Source organism: Acomys russatus, chromosome 30 (assembly GCF_903995435.1).
Source record: "Acomys russatus chromosome 30, mAcoRus1.1, whole genome shotgun sequence".
Taxonomy (NCBI): domain Eukaryota; kingdom Metazoa; phylum Chordata; class Mammalia; order Rodentia; family Muridae; genus Acomys; species Acomys russatus.
Window position 1 is genome coordinate 5,665,508 of NC_067166.1, and position 22,036 is coordinate 5,687,543.

Here is a 22,036-nt window from a genome sequence, read left to right on the forward strand (position 1 = left end):
ATACTACAAATATCAGGGGACTTCCTCGTCTCCTGCGTGGACACTTAAAACATCGAGAGGTTAAAAAGGACCCAAAGCGGGGGACAAGTCCATTCCAGACAAAAGTGACCGGTTGGCCATGCCCAGAAACCCCCCTCGTCCTGCTGAACGGCTACTTTTCGTTTTACACCAGTTACTGGTCACCATTAACGGCGATCACACTGGCTGACCTCTACTCGGCTAATACAGCAAGCACCCTCCTTAGCAGGCCACTGTTCTGCGTCACGCCAGCAGGTCGCTGGTCGGTCCCGCTAAGCTGACAGTATCCAGAATGTGACCCAGCAGGAAGAACAAGGCTAGAGGAGCCACACTCTTGCCCTGTAGATTTGAACATAGGTGCCAGAACCTGGCATGTGGCAGGAACGTGCCAAATTCTCAATTCTAAGGTGTGTGTGTGTGTGTGTGTGTGTGTGTGTGTGTGTGTGTGTGTGTGTGTGTGTGTTTTCATGTGTGTAGGGGCATATTGTGTGCAGGTGGGCATACATATTTGTACTTATGTGTGTATGTTGGTTGGTTGGTTGGTTGGTTAGTTAAAACCTTAGATATTGTCATGTAGGGACTTTCATTAAACTTTTCCTTTTTGTTTGTTTGTTTTTGTTTTCCTAGACAGGGTTTCTCTGTGTAGACCAGGCTGGACTCGAACTCACAGAGATCTGCCTCTCTCTGCCTCCTGAGAGCTGGGATTGAAGGTGTGCGCCACCATGCCCGGCTCTTGTTAAACTTTTCATTGAGAACAAGAACTATTATCAAGTCCACAGTCAAGCCCTTGTAACTACTCCAATAGCCAACAGCATTGCCACTGCTTTACTGGACCACCAGAGGAGAAAAAAATCATTCATAAAAACATATTCTAAACCTACTTCAAGAATCACAAATGTTATTGTTGCTTGCTGATTTTTTTTTTTTTTAAATCATCTGGGCTTCTTCTGTTTTTCTGAAAATGGAGGGTGGGCAGAGGTGAGTTTTAGGTAATGTTGGGGGTCAGTCTTGTGCACTGTGTATCCAGATGCTGATTTCTATACCCCAAGATCAGGGTGCAGTCCGGACATGGGCACTGTCATTTTTAGTGAAGAATCTCCTGTCTCAATGTTGTATTAAGAATGCTCCCAATTATCTCTGGTTGGTTAATACAAAGCTGAACAGCCAGTGACTGGGCAGAGGAGCTACAGAGGTCAGGAGGAGTTCGCCATGAGGACAGGGGACACTGCAGCCCATGGCTGGGAAGTGGCTAGACTAGCATAGTTGGGTTATAATAGATGAACATCTGCCCAGTTATAGTGCTTAAGCTTATTGAATGAATCTAGTAAGGCTCTGTGTGAATTGTTTGGGAGCTAGGCCAGTATGAGAAAAGGCCCCGACCAATACCATGACTCAACAAGCTAACACAGATCTGGGAGTGACCTTGGGACAGTTACTCATCGGCCCTCAGTCATGAAGAGAGGAGCCACACTAAACCCACCCATCTGACTGGGTCATATAGGGGCTCAGCCAAGAGCATTCCCCTCTGGGCCTTTTCCACGTCCGTCTCCTCTCTTCAGCCAGAGCAAGGTTTCAGCACTCAAGCCAGGGCCCATGGTCCGTCACCTCCTACTGAAGACCGAACTCAAGCCCAGCTATCACACCATCTTCAACAGCAAGTCCTTAGCAAGCTCACGTGCTGAGCCGCCTTCCAGAGCCAGCTCTCTAGGCCCCTCTTCGAGATCTTATACCACAATATGTCTGAGCAGCCATGTCACTTGCTAAAGACAAACACCCAAACAACCCCAACCCCCGACCCCGCTAATCAGTATGGTCAGAGAATCGCTTGAGGCTTTCACCAAGTCCCAGACCTCCGTGTGCCCACCTTGGGTTGTAGGGCTTGCTTGCTTTTGCCGTTGGGCATTCACCCTACTTCTTCCTCGGTCTTGCAGAATTTATCCTTAGCCCACGCCTAAGGTCCAGCTGTCAACTGAAGGCAGTCTCCCTCACTTCTTTGTTGTCAGCATCCTTGTGTCTTCAGAATGTACATATCCATTGGCCTTTACAGCCATACAGGTTTCCTCATGCGTACCAAAAGGGAAGCGACTGACTGTCTAGTAATGAAAGGCGGTGTCCTTACTGCCAGCATCTCTGACTACATACTTAAGCAAGCCTCTTACACTGCCTTCCGCCTGTCACCAGCCCCAGTCATTCTCAAGCCGGAAGACGTAATCACAACCCCACCTTTACCCCCAAAAAGCCTGCCCCTTTCAACAAGCTATCTGAGGGCAGAATTCCTATGCAAGCGTCCCTTTAGAGTGAAGAATAAAGCCTAATAACCAGACCTGCTAAGGCCAAAACAGAAGCACGCAGTATTCAAACAGTGGCCTTCCCTTGCAAGGCATGACGGGGGGGGGGGGGGGGGGGGGGGGGGGGGGGAAGGACATTTAGGAAGGTACTGCCACAAGCTGGATGTTTCAAGGCTGGCCTCGCCCTCTGTGAGAACAGCTTTGGGAAGGGAGGCTTCTGTGGATGGAAAAGGCCGAGAGATACTAACCCAAGGCCTGAAAGTCAGGACTCCATCTTCCTCCCAGGTCTGAGTCTGGACACCGGCGGACTTTGCAAAGGGCACTGTGATACGTGAAAAAGGTTTCTTTAAAGATGGGTGTGGGAAAAGAGATAAAAATTTTGTTTTTTTGCTAAATGACTTTTTAATCTTCGTTTATTTGCCTGAATGGAATATGGTAACTTCAGGCCGTTTGTTTGAAGCCCACTGTACTCACATATTGAAATACCTGACTATAACGTAGAAAACATCTGCTAGCTTGTAGAGTTTCTATGAAGAGAAAGGGTATCAGATTGTTTCGGGAGAAGAGCCCTAAACTCCCTGGCAACCCCTTGTCCTTTCTTTCTGCCTGACTTCTCGTTCAGCAAATACATATTAGAGAGCTTACTGTTTGGCAGGCATTCAGCTAATAATACAGGGAAGGCTCGCGCAGCTAAGACCGAGCCCACTCCCTTGAATGTCTGTGCTTCTCTGTGGTGGAGAAATCCCAGAACAGAGTAAGACATGGCGGATGCACTTCTTTTTTTAAAAAAGAGTCAGACCTTTTGTCTCAGCTACTCAGTTCCACTGTCGTAATAACAAAAGCAGCCACAAAAACTAAACATGTGGGTATGGCTATGTATTATATAAAACTTTATTGGCAAAAGCAGACAGCGGACAAGATGTGCTCTGCAAGGTGTTTCTCAACCACTGGGCTAATAGAAGAAGAGAAGCCATATTGGGGCATATTGTTCATTGAATAGGAGTTTTAGTTTCTTTACTTCAGGAAAAAAAAAAAAAAATATATATATATATATATATATATATATATATATATATATATATATATATATATATATTTTCACTTGATTGGTTGGTGGCTCTGGTGATCTGAAGAACATAAACAGCCATCTGTGAAGGCCAAGGGCAAAGGAGGCCCCTCTTCTGGTTTGCTCATTGGTCTAGAGTAGGAGATGGCCAAGCGACGCTGGCTTGTCACCTGGTCTAGTTATCACATACTGCTACTGTGTTGTTTTAGTATCACCCACTGCACTAGGACAAATCATCTTCTTCCCGGTGATGAGCCACTAAGCAGTCTGGATTTGGGCAACAAAAAAGGACTAGTTAAGAGAAATGAGGATAAAAACCAGTGGTCCCATTATGCTCTTGTATGTGTGTGTGCACATGTGTATGTGCTGGTGTGCAGTTATGCATGTGCCTGTGCCCACATGTACACACGCATGTGGAGGTCAGAGGCCAACTGGGGTGGCATTGCTTAGGAGCCACCACCTTGGTTGTTTTGGAGACAAGAATGTCTCTCTAGTCTGGAACTAGCCTAGCCTATCAGGTCATGAAGCCCAGGAATCAGGTCCACCTGTGTCCAGCTCCCCAGCTCTGGGAGTATAGCTCACAGCACCACATGTGGCTCTTTACATGAGCTCTGGGAGTTAGACTTAGCTTCTCATGCTTGGGAAGCAAGCGCTTTACTGTCTGAGCCATCTCCTCAGTCCTCATCCTCAGTTCCCATGACAGCCACTGAGTCATCATCCCTCATCAACACGCGCGTTAGTGCAGGTCTAACCAGCACGTCCTCTGTATACAGAATCCAAACATGTACCCCATTTGTACGATTCTTCATCATTTCAAAGTTTTTAAATGATTTGTTCTATTATACCAGTGTCTTCTTCAATTAAAAAGAATCTGAGCAAAAAAGTTCTAGGATCAACAGTTGAAGACCTAGTCATTATTTTTTTAATCACAGTAATAAAGTGCCCCTAAGTTCTTATCTTCAAACCCACAGATTAATGGAGACCTGTGCTTGACATGGAGCCAAAAGAGGTTTTGCTAATTCTACTTTTTGAGACTATTCAAAACGTAACATTAAGCTCACACAGTTATTGATTAAAAACCTATGCCTATGAATATTTCCAAAGAAGACCTATATAGTTAAGCATTATTCCAAAATAGATATATATGGGTAAAAAATAAACATCATGATTCTAAGAACCCACCCTACACATTCAAGAAAAATGGTGGCCCATGTCCCTAGAAATGGCAAAGAGAGTCTGCCCTTCTGGACGAAAAGACCATCCCAAGGCCAGGAGAGCGGGGGCCCTGAAACAGGCAAAAATACAGGCAACCCAACAGTGATCGGATGGTTCTGCACAGGTGATCCAGACTTTAAAAATATCCTTTAAAGTTACTATGTTTCATTTCAGGCAAATAAATAATTAAAATGTCAATTAGCAAAAACAAAAGCCCATCTTAAAAAGCCAACAATGCAAAGGGGGAAATGTCACAGGGAAGAAATGAACCTCCTGAACAATGCAGAGAAAGCGGTATGGCTACACAAAATGAAAGAAAGTAGCTTTACAATCGCCAACAGTTCCCTACATCTAGCAGGGTGGTTTGGAAAGAGAAGCAGGCACACTCAGGAAGCAGCCAGCACCATGAAGAACGCCAGCTTTGTGCCGTAAGTCAGCAGCGTCCCCTCCTCTACTACAGCCAGCCTCTCAGGAAACCTTCAGAAAAGAAGAAAGGACAAACGGGCAGCCAAATAAATCACATGTGACGGGCTGGATGTTCCCAAAAGCAGAAGCCTGACTTTCCAAGTGTTTGATTCCACCCAAGGAGGAGCTGAGAGTTCCAGACAGGCACACCACTCCGAGCGAGGGAAAAGCTGCTCCCGCGGGTTGAAATGAGCCACCTCATTTGCCCACACTTACATAATAGCTCTATGGAGAACCGGCCTGAGGACAGATGTGGGCCACCGTATACCAAGCCAGGACCTTTCACCCCTGTAAATCAGAAATAGCTGCCACTTAAAACACCAACAAATGCCTCGAGTATCTTTAGCCCAGTTACACTATGCTTAGTAGGTGGGAACGAACGGAGTGCTGGAAGGTTGGCATGGAAGACTCAGTAGAACTGAAGTATATCTGTTTGGTGATGACAGTGGCATATGCCTTGTTCTATACTAAGTCCCAAGTCAATCATAGAAAACACTTGTATAGTACTTAAAAAAAAATGTCACACTCTTTTAAATTACACATACACACACACACACACACACACACACACACACTCACTCACTCACACACACAGAGTTGAACATTAGTTATACTAATAAGCTCTGAGAAAATACATCGCTGCATGACTTTTTCACTGTGCAAGCACCAAATAATGTATTTGCACAAACTAAAACACCTACCACGTCACTAACGGGTACAGTGCTTACTTTTACATGTATCGCCGATCGCAGACTGAAGCATCATACAGTGTATGTGTGCATACTCCACTATAAAGCGGGCGCCATTACTCATTTTGTATACAAGGGAAACTAAGGCACAAAGGCTACTGCACAGCAAGTAAGAGACAAAACTAGGATACTAATGTGCCCAGCATGCTCTATAATCAGTGCCCTTAGCCATTACTTCGGCAGCCTCTCAGTTCAACCGTTTGTTCAGGGTTCCTTAGCCTGTGTATCCTGTATCAAATTCTGATTGCAGTAAGAGGCCTGCAGCCTATGTCTTCTGTGGGACACAATGTAATCTGTCCTAGGAAAAAGCGACCAACGCAGAGCCACGGCTAGCCCGGGGGCTACTACCTCTGTGCCCATTCTCAATAGGGACCACAGCAAGTTGAACAGAGACTTGTGCGGCATCTCAAAGATGTATGTGTCTAAGGCCACCCTAAGAACAGCACCACTTACGTCTAAGTGGTGGGAGACGTAAGCTCGGACATTAGCCAAACCCAGGTTCAAATTCTGCCTCCATCACATCTTAGCTAGGGCACGCAATCTCTCTAAGCCTCGGTTTCCTAATCTCTAAAGTGATGACAATAAATGAATAACACGAAATGATATGGCACTACCCTTTCCCACATAGCATTAACAGTGTACAGTAAGTGACAAGTGTTAGGCATTACTTCTCTTTCTCTGTGTGTGTGTGTGTGTGTGTATGTGTGTGTGTGTGTGTGTCCAAGTAGAAGCCAGAGGTCAATATTGAGTGAATTCCTGAATTGTTCTCCAACTTGGTCTTTGAAACAGGTCTCTCACTGGACCTGGAGGCTCATAGATTTGCTGAGGCTGGCCAGTAAGCCCTAGGGATCCTCCTGTGTCTGCCTTCCCTACGCTGGGATCACAGGTGCACGCTACAGCACCCATGGGTGCTAAAGATCCAACGATCCTCACGCTTGCAGACCAGGCATTTTACCATCTGAGTTCACCTCCTCGGCCCCATTACCAGTTACTTTTAACCTCAACAACAGACCTCACCTCTGAGATTCCATCTGCCTATTTAAAACTCAGTTTGGATTTTACATAAGAGCCTCAAACCCAACTACTCTGAACAATCTTAATTTCCCAACCTGTTCTTCCCTGTTCCTTGTGACCATATGTGGCCCCATTGGTCACCTCAATGCTTGTGATAATTTTCAAACACGTCCATAAATTCTTAGCTGTAATTGAATTCAAGTGTGCCTTTGTGAGTTTCATGCTGAACAGAACAGCAGGAAGGACGCTGGATGGTTCCTGAGGACAGATGAGAGAAAGCCAGGTGGAGTGCCAGTTTCTCCTGACAGATGAGCTTCGCAAGCCTTCAAGTTCCAAATAAGCCACGCTACCCAGAGGCAACCACATGGAAAAGATCACATAAACAGAGGTGCCCCCCACCCCATCACCTCAGCACTCCCAGATGCCACATGCTTGGATAAAAAAGCTTTGAGATGAACCCAGCCTCCACCCGGCTACACCTCCGTGATCAGTCCTGAGCAACATTTAGTTGCCTCTCCTCCGCTGAGTCTACTCGACCGATACATTCATGAGCGAGACAGTCATTGTGTTTCAAGGTGGTTTATGTTTCTGTAGTAGAAAACCAAACCCTGAATTCAAGACTTTGCCTTTGAGATCTCCTCTCATGTTCTATAGCCAATTACAAACTTTCTGCAGTTCTTAAATGATTCTTATCAACTGAAATGGCCCATCACCTCTGCCCTCACCTGACGGAAGCCCATCATCTCATGCCCGGATCAGGCGAGCATCTCCGTAGCGAGCCTCTCCGCAGCCTGCTCTCCTTGCTGCACCTTTGGACAGCCAGGTCTGGCCATGTCACTCAAGGCGATCTCTCAAGGTTTCCACACCATACCGGCTGGACTCTGTAGCTTCCAGTGGAGTCACAGCTCCAGACCCTGCCCCAGTCACACAGGGCCCTTGAAGTCAGGATGTTATTCAGGCCCCCAAATCTCTGCACAGCTAACTGTCCCCAGCAACACCTGTCGCTGGGCCAGACCCTACTAAACCTCAATGATGCGAATTAAAAGTAATTCTTCTTTGAAGCACTCCTTGGTCCCCAAGTCTAGGCTGGGCTCCCCTTTTCTGTGCTCCTTCAAGCACCTTCGGTTTTCCTCTGAGTAGACTGTGCTGCCCAAAAGGCAACTGCGAGGTTTTCATTGCACAAGAATTCTTAAGCAACGTCAAAGGAAGTCAATGTCCTTTCTACACTTGTATATCTCTGGTGACTAAGAGCACCAGAAAACAAAGGGCCTATACGCAAAAGTAAATTGAGTAAATGAATGAGCAAGTATGCAAGGGCAGTCTTACAGTCACATAAATCATAGAATTAGAATGAAGTAAAGATCATATTTCAGGAAGTACATAAAGCAACAAAAAAGTGGAATTAATAAGGTATATGCCCACTTTCCAATATACTATGTTTTTACTTGTGCAAAGCATCACAAAAGCTCTCATTATCTAATGTTTACAAATGAGGGATTGGTGGTCCAGGGGGAGTTGTATTAGACCAGGTCCTCAATATTTGGAGTTTTAGAAATAAGTACGTTATAAATATATACACATAAACCCGAAGCCTTGGCTATCATCCTTTAATTCTGCCTGATAATAACATTTGAGAAGACAGCAGCAATTAGTATCATTTCAAATAGGAAAGATAATCTAATATCCACAAAAATCTGGAAATATAGTTTGTTAAGATATGTAAATTAATGTATGATTGTCCTGTGATAACAGAACAGTCCCATTTTCTCTTTGATGCTATAGACTGGAGATTTGAGAAATACTTCAGATTGCACAGATTACAGAGAAAACATCTCAGGGGCAGACTTCAGACTCAGTTTTACTCTCTAACAAAAAAAAAAAAGACATACTGATAAAGGCGCCAGCCATCCTTCAGCAACTGAGACAGTCGTGACTGATCACTCTTCTCGATCTTTGGTCCCCTTGACCATTAAAAGAGACAGACAGAGAAAAGTAACAGTTATTACAACTCTCACAGGGTAGCCCACTATGGGCAGCGCCATTTCAGGGCCTGCGGCAGGTTAAGAGTGAAAAAAGCTGGCTGGAAGGAAGCAGCCTGCATCAGGAGGACACTCAATTCTCCCTGCGACTGCCTGTGGATGCGACACGACTGGCTGTTTGAGCCCCTGCTCTGACTTCCCTCAACAACGCACTACAGCCTGGACCTCTAAGCCGACACAGACCTCTTCTCTTCTGACTGCTTTTGGTCAGTGTGTTCTACCACAGCAACAGAGGTGACACTGGACTGTCTGGGATGTCACTAGCAGTGCTCCTGACATTAGCCGAAACTGCAGGAAACGGGCAGTGTCTTTTTTGCTTTTTTTGTTTTGTTTTGTTTTTCCAGACAAGGTTACAACTATGTCATCTGGGCTGTCCTGGAACTTGCCTTGTAGACCAGGCTGGCCTTGAGCTCACAGAGATCCACCCCTGGCTGCAACATGGTCTTAAGGAAAAGAAAGGTAGCCAGGGAGTAAATTACAGTTTACCAATATAATGCAGAAAGTCCATGCCGCAGAAGAGAAACTATTAAAACTGAAGAGGTTTTGAGTACAGGCAAGCAGGTTATGGAAAAGTTTTTTTCCATTTTAAGTCCGGGATGATTTTCCACATGGGTAGTAGCCTACATACAGACTGCAGGACAACGTGCTAAAATCCATGGCAACTGTCTGTCTGTGGGTTGCTAGCTTGCTGATTTCCCCACACTGGGCTCTGCTGTGTCTTCCTCTAAGCTTTTACTTTAATAATAAGCACATTATCAAAATCATCTCTCCTGACACACCTACACTCAGCTCATGTGCTAATGCCATTAGAAAGGTGACTTCAAAAACTCACAAACAAAACTGCCGCCCTTTGGCAAAAGCTGCAATTAACATAACAAAATTCCATTCTGATGACTTAAACACAGTACAAAAAAAACACAACACACCTCTCAGAACCAACATCATTCCCCTTGCCTGCCAAACGCAGCCAGTATCCCTACAGAAAGCCAAAAAAGCATAACATCAAAGCCGGAAACATAAACCAAATATTCACCGATCTATGCAATATTTATTAAATATCATCAGAGAAAGCTAAAAGCAGGTTCAAAAGAGGGGGATGTCACAATTCCTGTACGAACATTAACATACAAAATGCTCTGCAAGTTAAGCATCCATCCACTTGTCCTAAAGAGGAATGGAAATAAGACTCACTAAGCCTGGGGTAACTGTCACAGCAGCAGAAAAGCACGGTGGGGAATGAGCATAAACCGTGGCCTGGGCATTCCTTTTCTTGTTTGCTTGCCTGTCTGATTTTTAAAAGCACCAAAGCTTTGATGTTAAAATACAAAACATTAACACAGGTTGAATCAAAGTGGTTAGGACACAAAAGGCTTTCCCTTCCTTTCTCTTAGCTCCTAACTGCACGTCTTACTGGCTGGAACCAGTAAAGGTGTCCACGTGGCGGTCAATGGTCTATACTCTTCCCCAAGAGTTAGAGGCAAGATCAGCAGCTGTCCCATCAGAACAACCCACAGGAGCCACTCTCTGAAAGACCAGAAAAAGTCCTCGGCCCAAGGAGAAGCAGTCCCGTGGCCGGAGGAGTTCCCAGAAAACCAACTTACATTGGAACCAGAGGAGCTTGTCCTACAAACTCAACCTTTCAAGTGGTCAGTCACTCAAAATCATGTAGGTGTGCGTTGGGCTGTGAGTCAAAGAACAGAGGCTACTGTTTATGCAAAACTGAAGCAAGGAATAGGTGTGAGCAGCTGCTTGCCTCGAGGCTCACACACCCACACAAGCCCTCAGAGTTCCCAGAGGGGCCCTCTCAGGACACCAAGTGACAGCATCAAACTAGTGACCCTTCGGTTTCCAGCACTGTAACCGGGCACCTCCTCCACAGGTATTCATTATTCTAGCTAAGCTAACAATGCTTATAAGCCTGGGCTTGGGCATCTAACAAACTAGATTTAAGTGTCAGCCCTGACCTCCTCCAGCAGTTGCATTATGCCATCAAAGACTCAACCGTTCAGAGCTTCAAGCCTCCCCTTTTCTAAATCTGTCATAAGGAACGTCTGATAAACAGGACCGTGGCATTGATTACATTAGATGATAAATGGAAAGCCCCTTGCACTATACTTGGTGCACAGCCCTTGGCTTTACCAGGTACCAGGCTAGGATGCAAGAGAGATTAAGATGGTGAGGGAATCAGCATGGATGCAGATTACAGCTCAGATTCTAGCCATGTCTCTATTTCAGTAGGACGAGTCAGAACTGGTCATATAAATTGAAGGAATCAATACAGAAAATGAAAATACAAAACACCTTGCTCAAAATCAAGAAGTTCCAGCTAGTGATGGAAATCCATCAGAACTCAGCTTCTCAGACTCCTGGAGCATCCGAGGGAGATGCCACATCATAACTAAAAGTAGCCGCCAGCTGCACAACAGCTTGTCCGACTCAGGCACCGAGTTTACTTCTCAAAGATGCATATTAAAAGGTTGGAAACTCAATCCAACCCTGCCTCTGTAGATGGAGCTTTGAGGACATGACCAGCTCACTAAGGTAGGCCTTATGACTGAATCCTAGTGATCTTACAAAAAGGAGAAAGACGACATACACACAGGCATGAGCATGCCCTGTCTCTCCAGTCTAAAGCCCTGCAGCATATCAGAATTTTGCCAACAAGAAGGCCATCAATAGAAGTGGCACCTGACCTTGGGTGTGCAGAAACGTGAGAAAAAAAATTATAAAACTAAAATGTGATTCTGGGACACCCTTATAGTAATGAAAAGCTACCCGATACATCGTTTCCCAGCTTACGGAAATGTATCAGGGGAAGTGATCAAACCGTCACTAAAAAACAGATTATCTTTCCTTTTCTTTGGCTGTCATCACAAACCCACTATAGTTAATGTCCTCTGCTGAAGGCCTTGGCCTCCTTGTGGCCCAGTGTCCACTAGCCAGCCTCATTTCCGAGGCTATACTGGGCCAAGGGGTACAACAGACTGAACAAGTAGGTCTTCAGTGCTGGGAGCAGGCTCGAGAAGGACTAGAACAGCAGAAAGCAGAACCGGCCCCGAAGGTGACAGCAATAATACTTGGAAACCCTTCTGTCTGTATCTGCTGACGAAACTCCAGAGTCCTCAGTGACCAGAGGAACAGCACTGTGGGACAGAAGGCTGTGCACACATCTTCTCGCCAGCCTCCTCTATAAACGGTACCTGTATTTACATGAGACATGTAAATATCTGTCTTAGTTTAAGTTTTATTGCTGAGAAGACACACCATGACCAAGGCAACTCTTATAAAGGAAAGCGTTTAACTGGGGCTGGATGACAGTCCCAGAGGTTTAGTCCATTATCATCATGGCAGGAAGCATGGGGGCGTGCGAGCAGCCATGGCGCTGGAGGAGGAGCTGAGAGTTCTACATCTGGATCTGAAGGCAACAAAGCATGGGTTCCATACTGGGCATAGCTTGAGCATAGGACACCTTAAAGCCCACCCCGACAGTGACAGGCTTTCTCCAACAAGGCCACACCTCCTAACAGTGTCACTACCTATGGGCCAAGCATTCACACACACACACACACACACACACACACACACACACACGAGCCTGTTAGGGGCCACACTTATCCAAACCACCACAATATCCAATTGCATTCCATCAGCTTTAACACAAAGTGCTGCATTCCTGCCTTGCGTTAGGATGTCTTGGAGGCACAGACAGTGAATAGGGAGCCCTACAGCAACAAGGCCAGCACACTCACTTCTTAGCTGTGTGAACTTGGGATGGATATATGTTCTTTCATTTCACACACACACACACACACACACACACACACACACACACACACACACATTTCCCTCCTTCTTGGGCAAGTATCTTGTGACCAAGATACTAGGCCAAGGCACTCATCAGTGACTACAAAGAAGAAATCCGACTTAAGCTAACCTTACTAAATCCCAAGCATAAGGGACAAATTGGCAATGAACAACAGCACGCATATAGGGCCAACCAAACATTTGACATGTTTGCAAGTCTAGCGTTAAATTTCGCTTTGTAACAAAACAAACATATGCAAGAGAGAAACACACTAGAAAGCAAAAGAGCAGGCCAGAACCCGCCTTCTCCCCACAGGCCATCGGCAACCGTCCTACCACGTGCTCCCCACAACCACGTGCCTTGCAGTCCTGCAGCCGAGGGGAGCATTGTAATCCACTCTCCATGACTTCTTGGAACGCATACAAGTAGGGACTGCCTAAGCATTTGCTGAATGGTCTGAAGAACATGAGAGGGCTGGAGAGATGGACCTTGCAGAAGGCCTGGGTTCTATTCCCAGCACCCAGATGGCAGATGAGAGCTGTCTGTCACTCTAGGGACCGGACACCCTCTTCTGGCCTCTGCATAGACTGCACACATGTGGTGCACAGACATATATGCAGGCAAGCACTCAAAACATATAATACAAAAAAACTTCTTTTTAAATCATGAGAATGTAGTTTTCCTTTTTAGAGACATTAAATGATCCTCAAAAGTCTTACCACTTCTTGCCTGCCAAATGCCCTCCCAATTCTTCAATACATTGAGACTAGTTTAAAATGCAACCGAATCCTTACCATTAAATAACAGCCATTCCACAGGATGTACAGTGGCAACAACATAATCATAATGTGTTAACATTTGTATCTCAAAAGCAATGTATGCTGTGGGCAGTGGTGGACACGCCTATAACCCAGGCACTCTGGAGGCAGAGGCAGGCAAATCTCCAGGTTTGAGGCCAACCTGGTCTACATAGTGAGTTCTAGGACATCCAGAGCTACACAGAGAAACTCTGTCTCAAAAAGCCAGAAAGAAAAAAAGAAAACTGATACACTGTTTATAATTAAATTTACCTCCACTATCTCTCTGAGTCATCACTAGTATTCCGTGGTAACTAATGAACTTTATTGTTGCTGTGTTAGTGTTACCAAGAGGATAGGGTGAAATCCACACAAACTTAATACATACAAGGCTGAAACATTTTGAACTGAAAGGAATGTAGAAGTTAACCCTGTCCACCCTCCCCAGAAAGAAATCCATGATATATCTGTGAAGGCTGTTCTTGGTTGTCAACTTGACTGTATCTGGAATGAACTAGGATACAGAAATGGAGGGCACGCCTGTGAGAGTGTGCCTGGTTTGAAGTGGGTGAATCCACCTCTAGTCTGGACTGTTGAGGAAGGAAGACACACCTTTGATCGAGACATTGAGGTGGGAAGACACACACGCCTTTAATCCAAATCTTCCGGCATGAAGACACAGCTTTACCACGGGCCATACCTTCTGCTCGAAGCCTACCTAAGGACACAGAAGAAAGAAGGCTTTGCTCTGGGCCTGCTTGCCCTGCCTTGCTAGAACACCCATTCCTTCACTGGCTCTGGAGCCTACTTTTCAGGATCCTAGAACTCACAGAAGAAAAGCTGAGAACTGAACAACTACTAGATTCTTAGACTTTCCATTCAGAGCCAGCCATTGTTGGCTTAGTCTGTAGGTATTTCCAGTAATATCACACACACACACACACACACACACACACACACACATACACACACACACATACAGAGAGAGAGAGAGAGAGAGTCATTTCATTATTTCTGTGATACTAAAAAACCCTGGTGTGGTGGTGCATGCCTTTAATCCCAGCACTCGGGAGGCAGAGACATGTGGATCGTTGTGAGTTCGAGGCCAGCCTGGTCTACAAAACAAGTCCAGGACAGCCAAAGCTACACAGTGAAACCCTGTCTCCAAAAACGTTAGAATAAAAAAAAAAAAAAAAGAACCCTGGCTAATACAGTATCATCCTCTCATTGTAAGTTGTTCTTTCTCTTTACAAAGCTCTGAAAATTGCCTTAAACCATCAGAGGGAGAGAGGTAAGCTGCCTGTGGGTGACAGCTAAACCCGGACCCACACACCTGTCTGATTAGAAACCCCCTCAAGAGAAAGGGAAAAGAGACATGACCTCCTAGGCCGACACCCGCATTATCTAGTAAAGATAAGGCTTTTATGTTTGGATGGCTAAACAAATTCTATCTTGATAGTCTTAAGTGTAAAGGATACAACCTGCATTCCAAAAATCAAAATACCTAATCCAAACAGATATTATCTTGTCTCCGTTTAGAAGCCAGAAAAGAGAGCAGAACCTTTCCCTCCAATCTGACACTCATTCTCTCAACAAGTTACCCTGGGCTCTGACCTCACGCCAGGTACCAAGCCAGGCACAGCACCAGGTGTAGCATGCGATTATTTAGGATTCACAAGCTATCCCTCTTTCCCTGAGCCAAGATTAATGAAACCTCTATCTTAAATAATAAGCCAGAGCCATCATCTTAGCTGTCTCCTCTGAGAACATTCAAGAAATGAACTGCAGCCCCTAAGATCAGAGAGCTTCCTTCTCTTGTCTCACCATCTTATCCTACGGGAAGTTGTTAAAAATAGCACACGCACGCATCCCTTCCTTCCTTCCTTCCTTCCTTCCTTCCTTCCTTTGGCCTCTCTTCCAAATAAGAACAGTTAAGTGATGACATTCAACTGAAGAACAACACCTCCACACACAGCTTTTCTTTCCAACATAACAACAAAAATGCTCAAAAACGCCACACACAAGCCGGGCGTGGTGGTGCAGGCCTTTAATCCCAGCACTCGGGAGGCAGAGGCAGACGGATCTCTGAGTTCAAGGACAGCCTGGTCTACAAGTCCAAGACGGCCAGGGCTACAGAGAAAAACCCTGTCTCAACAAAACGAGAAAATAACAAAAGGACACACACCATTACTCCTGTCAAGTGTAAGAACAGGACACTGACTAGTCCACTCAGCAAAGCCTGTAAGCCAACGTGGAATGAAAGAAACACGTTGTTGTTGTTGTTGTTTTATTTTATTTATCTATCTCCTGGAAAGTAAGTTAAAGAACTTAGGAATCAATTCACTTTACAAATAAGATCCTAGGCACAATCAAAGAAATCAATCCTATGCTTTTCAGGAACGGGATTTGAAACAGACACTATGCAAAGGCTGTGCAGGAGCAAAAACAGTCAACCAGGAAGACACGGAGTTATGTAGCTCACAGCTCTGAGAGCGGATCAGCAAAGAGCATGCACAATACAGCTACTCGGGAAAGGCTTGAGTTTGTTTTGTTTTCCCTCCAGTCCACTTAGCAGCAATGTTTTCACGGGGATACCCAACACGCTCATAAACCCTGAAGTGTTTCCTTTAAGGCTTTGTTTTCTCCCCCAGAGTGTAGCCAGTGACTTTTATGGGGCAGTTTTGGTACCCTTGGGAAATCCTGAAAACCTAGTGAAAGTGATGAAACAATGGTCTTCACACTAAAGCTGAACAAGGACCATCACAGGGAAAACAAACAGGCAGCTCCAAACCAGGGCCCAGTGAGCTCAACTCGCAGCGTAATCCTATGTCCACAAACATCCATCCGCCGATCCTGAACGTCCATCTAGATGAAGGTTAACCCGAGTAATTTTTACTACTATTTTCCCTCAGTTTTTTGTGTGTTTGTTTTGGTTTTGGTTTTTTTGAGGGCCTGACACCTCAAAGACACGATGCAGTTCTACCACAGTCTCAGCAAATACAAGAAAATGATGGCTCTGGTGGCCTTCCTTTGACGCTCCTGTCCCCTCCAAGAGAGTCATCAACTGCTCGGCCACACTGAAGGACCAATCACGGACCAGGCATGGACTGGACCTAGGCCCCCTACACAGATGAAGTCAGATGGTTGGTCTTCATGTGGGTCCCCTAGGAACTAGAGCAGGAGCGGTCTCTATCAGGGGCTCAGTTGCCTCCATTTTGATCACTGCCCCCTGGCAAGGCTGCATGGGTGGAAGAGAATGCGATGTGACTTGATGTCCTGGGGTGGGTTGGGGGAGGGTCCCCTTTTCTGAGGGGGAGGGGAGGGGGTTTCAGGGGAAGAGGGAGGGAGGGTGGAACCTGCAGGAGATGGGATGTAAAGTGAGCAAATAAATAAATTTTTAAAAAATAATAATAAATAAAAAAAGAAAACGGCGAGAAGCCCCATGTGTTCCTCTTTGAAGCAGTTAGGTAAGTGCTGGTTCCAGCAGCACGGGTAATATATATTCTATACGTTCTTCTTATTTGGTAATTTTCCTCAACAACCTGTCTTTCGGTGGTGCAGATTGCAAGAGATAGCCATAGATAGCACTGTATAGGATAAACTACAAATCAATCGGTTAACTTTGAAAATAGTCTTCCATTCTCAAGGTCGAGTGTATTAACTGGTCTCTGTCCTTGCAAGTAAGTTCATCAACCTATGAAGCTTTAGTAGAAACATATATTCCTGCAAATCTAAATAAACCCTTATACACAGGTAATATTACAAAAGCAGCTTTCTCTTTCTTGATCTGGAAAGCGCTCGGTCTTTCTCCGTACAGCCTCCAGTGTGGTTCCTAGAAGGCACTGGCAAATCTCTGCCAGTGCCAATCTGCAGTGGAAAACCATGCGTCCTACAAGATGACAGCAGGGCCAACAGCTTCTAACCACCTACTTCAGCTATGCACGACAACAGCGGTTCATTCTAACACCATCCACAAGGTAATTGTACGGGATCGAACACAGCTCAAGTCAAAGAGGATCTGCTTGACCACAAACAGGCAGCTCTGTGGAAATACAACTGCTGGAACAAAACACGAGGCTTGCACAATTCTGGAAACACAAGGATCCCGTCCCTGCGCGGTGCTAAAAACTTTTTCCCACCTAAACTTCCCAGCAAAGGACTGATCTAAAACCGGTTGCCAAGCCGTGCCTACAAGCACCACAAAAGCAGCATGCACCACAGCCAGACCCGCGGAGCAATGCCTGTCCCTGCCCAAATCTTGCTCAGGCCGGGTTGCAATGTGGTCTCTAGTCCAGTCTAGTTTCTGGTAATGTGTTTTTAAAATCCCGCCGCGACCCAGGTCATTCCTTTAGAGAGCTAATAACAACCAAATGACCGGACCTGCCGGGCACTTAGCGAGCCATTCTGCTTATGGCTGTTTAATAGCACCTTGAGTTCTGCTAAGGGGAGAGCGGAAAAAAAAAAAAAAAAAAAAAAAAAAAACTCCAGCTTCCCCGGAAAGAAAGTCCTGCGCCGGGAGCGCGGGGAGGCTCGCGGAGCGTGCCCCCCATCGCCTGCAGTCCCGCTGGTCCCTGCCGCGCCTTTACCTGTCAGCCTGGCCTGCCCCCCGACGCCGCCCCTCAGAGCCAGCCCCGGGAGGAAGCCACCCAGGGCATCCCATCCCAAAGAAAAGAAAGAAAGCCGCGAGGCTGCTGCTCCAGGCGGGGAGCCATGGGCCACCGCGAGATCCGAGAGGCGACACGCCGCCCCGCGCCCAGCACCTACCAGATAATCCATGTACAGAAACGCCTCAGTTATCCGGAGATCAGACATCCGGCAGCCTAAAGCATCCGGAATGGCTCCGAACCCGGAAAAAAAAAAAAAGCAGCGTCTCCGGCTGCGAACGAGCAGCTCCTGAAAAAGCCAGCAACAGCGAAAATCTCCGAGAGCAGCCGAAGAGCCGAAGATTACACCGAGGGAGCTGCGATTGGCCGGGAGGGCGGGCACAAGGAAAGGAGCGCGCTCATTGGCTGAAGCGCCTATAAAAGGCGGTCGCCCCGGGTGGAGGGCAGCAGAGAAGCGCGGGAGCCCTATGGGTGCTGGTTCCTGTGTGTTGGGGGGAGGGGAGGGCGGAAGCTCCAGCCCGAGAGCGGGGAGCGCGCTGCGTCCGGTGGAGCTCTGCTGGGCTCCCTCTGCCTTCGGTCGGCTAGAGACTCCCCCCTCCCCCCGAAAAGCTCCTAGCCTGGAGCTCAAGAGCGCCGGTGTCCCCGCCCACCCCTTCGTCGGAAAACTGCTCCCGGCCGTGGGAGGCGTGGAAGCCACCAGCGAAACTTAACTTTCTGTGCGTTTTCCTGTCGCCTGCGGCTTAGAAGGGCGGAAATTCTCTATAAACTGGCAAGCTGTGCCCTACCGGGGACCGCTTAGACACTCCAGCGCATCTGCTTAAGGCGGATGATTTGAACCTGACCTTCCTTGCGGCTAGCGCAGGCTTGGGAATCCTAGACAACCTTGGGGAAACTCACCCTCACGAACACGGGAGAAAACACTCATCTGTTCTCAGCATGCTTTAAGTCCAGTTACATTGACCTATGTATATCCAATGTCCCTGAATGAAATGAGCAGTGGGGTTGTTGTTATAGATAAAAATTAAAGATTAAGGCAGATGTTATGTTATACAGAGTTTATTAGATGAGCATAGGGGGAGAAGGAAAGGGGGGAAGGGGTACCCCAGAGAGAGAGATAAAGTAAGAGGGGGTAGAGTGGAAGGTGTCCTTTATATGACCCAGGGTAGGGCCATGAAGCAGAATCCTAACAGTTGTGAAAGGACCCAAGTAATACTGTTAGTGACCCTTATTTTTAGAAGGAAAAACAAGTCTAAGAGCAGATGCACTTGAGATGTGTCTGTTTCAAACAAGAAGTAAAAATAACAGCCAGTGCTGTGATTTTTCTTTCCCCCTTCAAGATTCAGGCTATAAAGGGCATATATTTAGTTAAGGCAAAAACGAGACAAGGCAAGCAGGCCATTTGGAGTGGGTATGGAGACAAGTAAAATATAACAAGTACAGTGCTCGCTTCGGCAGCACATATACTAAAATTGGAACGATACAGAGAAGATTAGCATGGCCCCTGCGCAAGGATGACACGCAAATTCGTGAAGCGTTCCATATTTTTGAGACGCATGGGAGAACAGCAAAATAAAAGGATCCAGAGGGTCCTAGAAATCTACAAGTAGAACAATATGATAGGCAGATTTGGGCCCAGGGGTCCCGCTCAAACTAAGGCACCAGCCAAGGACAATACAGGAGGTAAACTTTAAACCCCTTCCCAGATCTAGCCAATGGTCAGAATATTCTCTACAGTTGAGTGGAGAGTGTGATACGACTTTCTCACATACTCTGGTGCCTCACATTTGACCATGTCCCCTGGAGGGGGAGACCTGGTGGCACTCAGAGGAAGGACAGCAAGTAGCCAAGAAGAGACTTGATACCCTATGAGAATATACAGGGGGAGGTAATCCCCCTCAGGAACAGTCATAGGGGAGGGGAATAATGGGAAAATGGGGGGGGGGGAGGAATGGGAGGATACAAGGGATGGGATAAACATTGAGATGTAACAAGAATAAATTAATAAAAAAAAATAAAAAATAAAAAAAAAAATATAACAAGTACAAAAATGAATATTAAAGGTGCGCTATATCTTTTGTACCAGTAATTCCATTTCTAGAAATTCTTAGGGTAATAGCTGTGGACAGTGCTGTAAAGTGAACATTCACTGCAATGTTTAATAACAGAATCTCGCTGGGTGTGTTGGTGCATGCCTTTAATCCCAGTGTCTGGGAGGCAGAGGCAGAGGGATCTCTGAGTTTGAGGCCTCCTGGACTACACAATAAATTCCAGGACAGCCAGGCCTACACAGAGAAACCTTGTCTAGAAAAACAAAACAATAGCCGGGCGTGGTGGTGCATGTCTTTAATCCCAGCACTCAAGAGGCAGAGGCAGGTGGATCTCTGTGAGTTCGAGGTCAGCCTGGTCTACAAAACGAGTCCAGGACAACCAAGGCTGTCTTGAAAACTAAACAAAAAACAAAACAAAACTGGAGGGAAAAAAATCTCAAATGATTTGTTAACACGGCACACTTACGCAATAGAACTTTATACAGTTGTTAAATATTTATGAAGTTCCACAATATGGTGAAGTTTACAGTGAGCTCAGATTCTTTCCTAAGATGTCACATGTCAAAGGAGTATTCTGGGTGATAGGATTTGGAAGGACCAAGTTGCAAAAACACAGTTCTGTTGTTTCCTTCCAGACAGCTATCCTTTAAGATGGAGGTGCCTGAAGCTCTGTCCACCCCTTCAAAGCCTTAAGAAGAATAAAGGAGAGAGAAATTGATCCCACCAGTTAGTACTTAGGGCCTGCATAGAGTCCATCATGTGTCAACTGAAATCTTTATGATTGTCCAGATGTGGTAGGGGTTGGGTTTTTTGCTCCAGCCCCAGCATTTGACACTTTCTCTGTGTGTGTGTCCTCAAGTAACAAATACCCTTCCAAGTTTACCCCCTAGAGCAGCGGTAATAGTTCTCTTACAGAAAACTGTATAATGCTCTATAGAAAGCCATAGAACTCACTCAAAATCTACAGGTAATCAGGGAGGGTGCACAGCCTCTTCTGCTCGCAGCCTCTAAGCCATGGGACTAGATACTCTTATTTAACCTATGAACCTCTTTCCTCACATACAAAGTGGGAGTTCCTACAGCCAGAGGGTCTTCGGGGTCATTAGAGGACCTTAAATGTATACATACACTTGGGCAGGGCTGGTCTTTATCGATGTAATTTACAAAGTCTATGTGTGTAAGTGTAACTTCTTGAAAGGAATGGGGTCGCGGGTTGGATTGGTTTTGGTTTTGGGTTTTGTTTTGTTTTGTTTTGTTTCTACTCAAGACCTATGGAGTCTCTGTTGCGTTTAAGCTAGTAGATTCAATTTGATTCTCCATCGCCCCCCCCCCACCCCACCCCATTCCATTCTGCTAACTCAAGCACATGCTAACTCAAGTTTACAGAAGATTGCTGACCTGGATGCTGAAGCTGAAAGACTTGCTCTTTACCATAGTTGGCTGAAAGTACCTAAGCAAGGGTAATTCAGTGAAGGAGCAATTTGCTTCTCGGGTTTTTTTTTGTTTTTGTTTTTGTTTTTCTCTCCGTGACTCAGCACATATCCCAAATGAGATGGGTTAGCAATGATGGTCTCCATTCAGGTACTCATTCGCTGTCTTAGTGGTGACGTAAAGGTGGTGGCCTGGTGACAGCAATACAGAAAATAAGCACTTGGCAGCACCTGACTTCTGCATTTCCCTTAACAGCTAAACTTAGGGGGAAGATCATTAGGTGGACTAAGACTTTCTGCTGCCTCAAGGAATCAAAATCAGCAAATGGATCCAAAGCCGAGACATGGAAAAAATCGTCTACAGAGAAATTCCGCAGACTGTATCACGATACTACTTTAATCTGTATTAGTTGCATCTTTGTTGTGAATGTGAAAAGAAATAATATGAAGACTTCATGTTTTGGCTCATGTATTATTTTTTTTTAATTGTATTTTGCA

At 45.9% G+C, this 22,036-nt stretch overlaps 1 protein-coding gene and 1 non-coding gene across 3 annotated transcripts in view; one reads left to right on the top strand and one right to left on the bottom strand.

Annotated features, from left to right (window-relative positions):
• Positions 1–18,395, bottom strand: part of Arl15 (ADP ribosylation factor like GTPase 15) — a 365,109-nt gene extending 346,714 nt beyond the window's left edge. The window contains exon 1 of one of the 2 annotated variants that reach the window (XM_051172410.1): positions 18,221–18,395. In XM_051172410.1, coding sequence (XP_051028367.1) covers positions 18,221–18,268 — 48 coding nt within the window. In that variant the 5' untranslated portion in view covers positions 18,269–18,395. The remainder of the gene's footprint in view (positions 1–18,220) is intronic. The other variant, XM_051172409.1, reaches the window with a different exon arrangement.
• A 1,104-nt stretch (positions 18,396–19,499) lies between these two features.
• LOC127212513 (U6 spliceosomal RNA) lies at positions 19,500–19,606 on the top strand. The gene has a single exon (XR_007833556.1). It is a non-coding gene; the product is annotated as a U6 spliceosomal RNA (small nuclear RNA).
• The last annotated feature ends 2,430 nt before the right edge of the window (positions 19,607–22,036 follow it).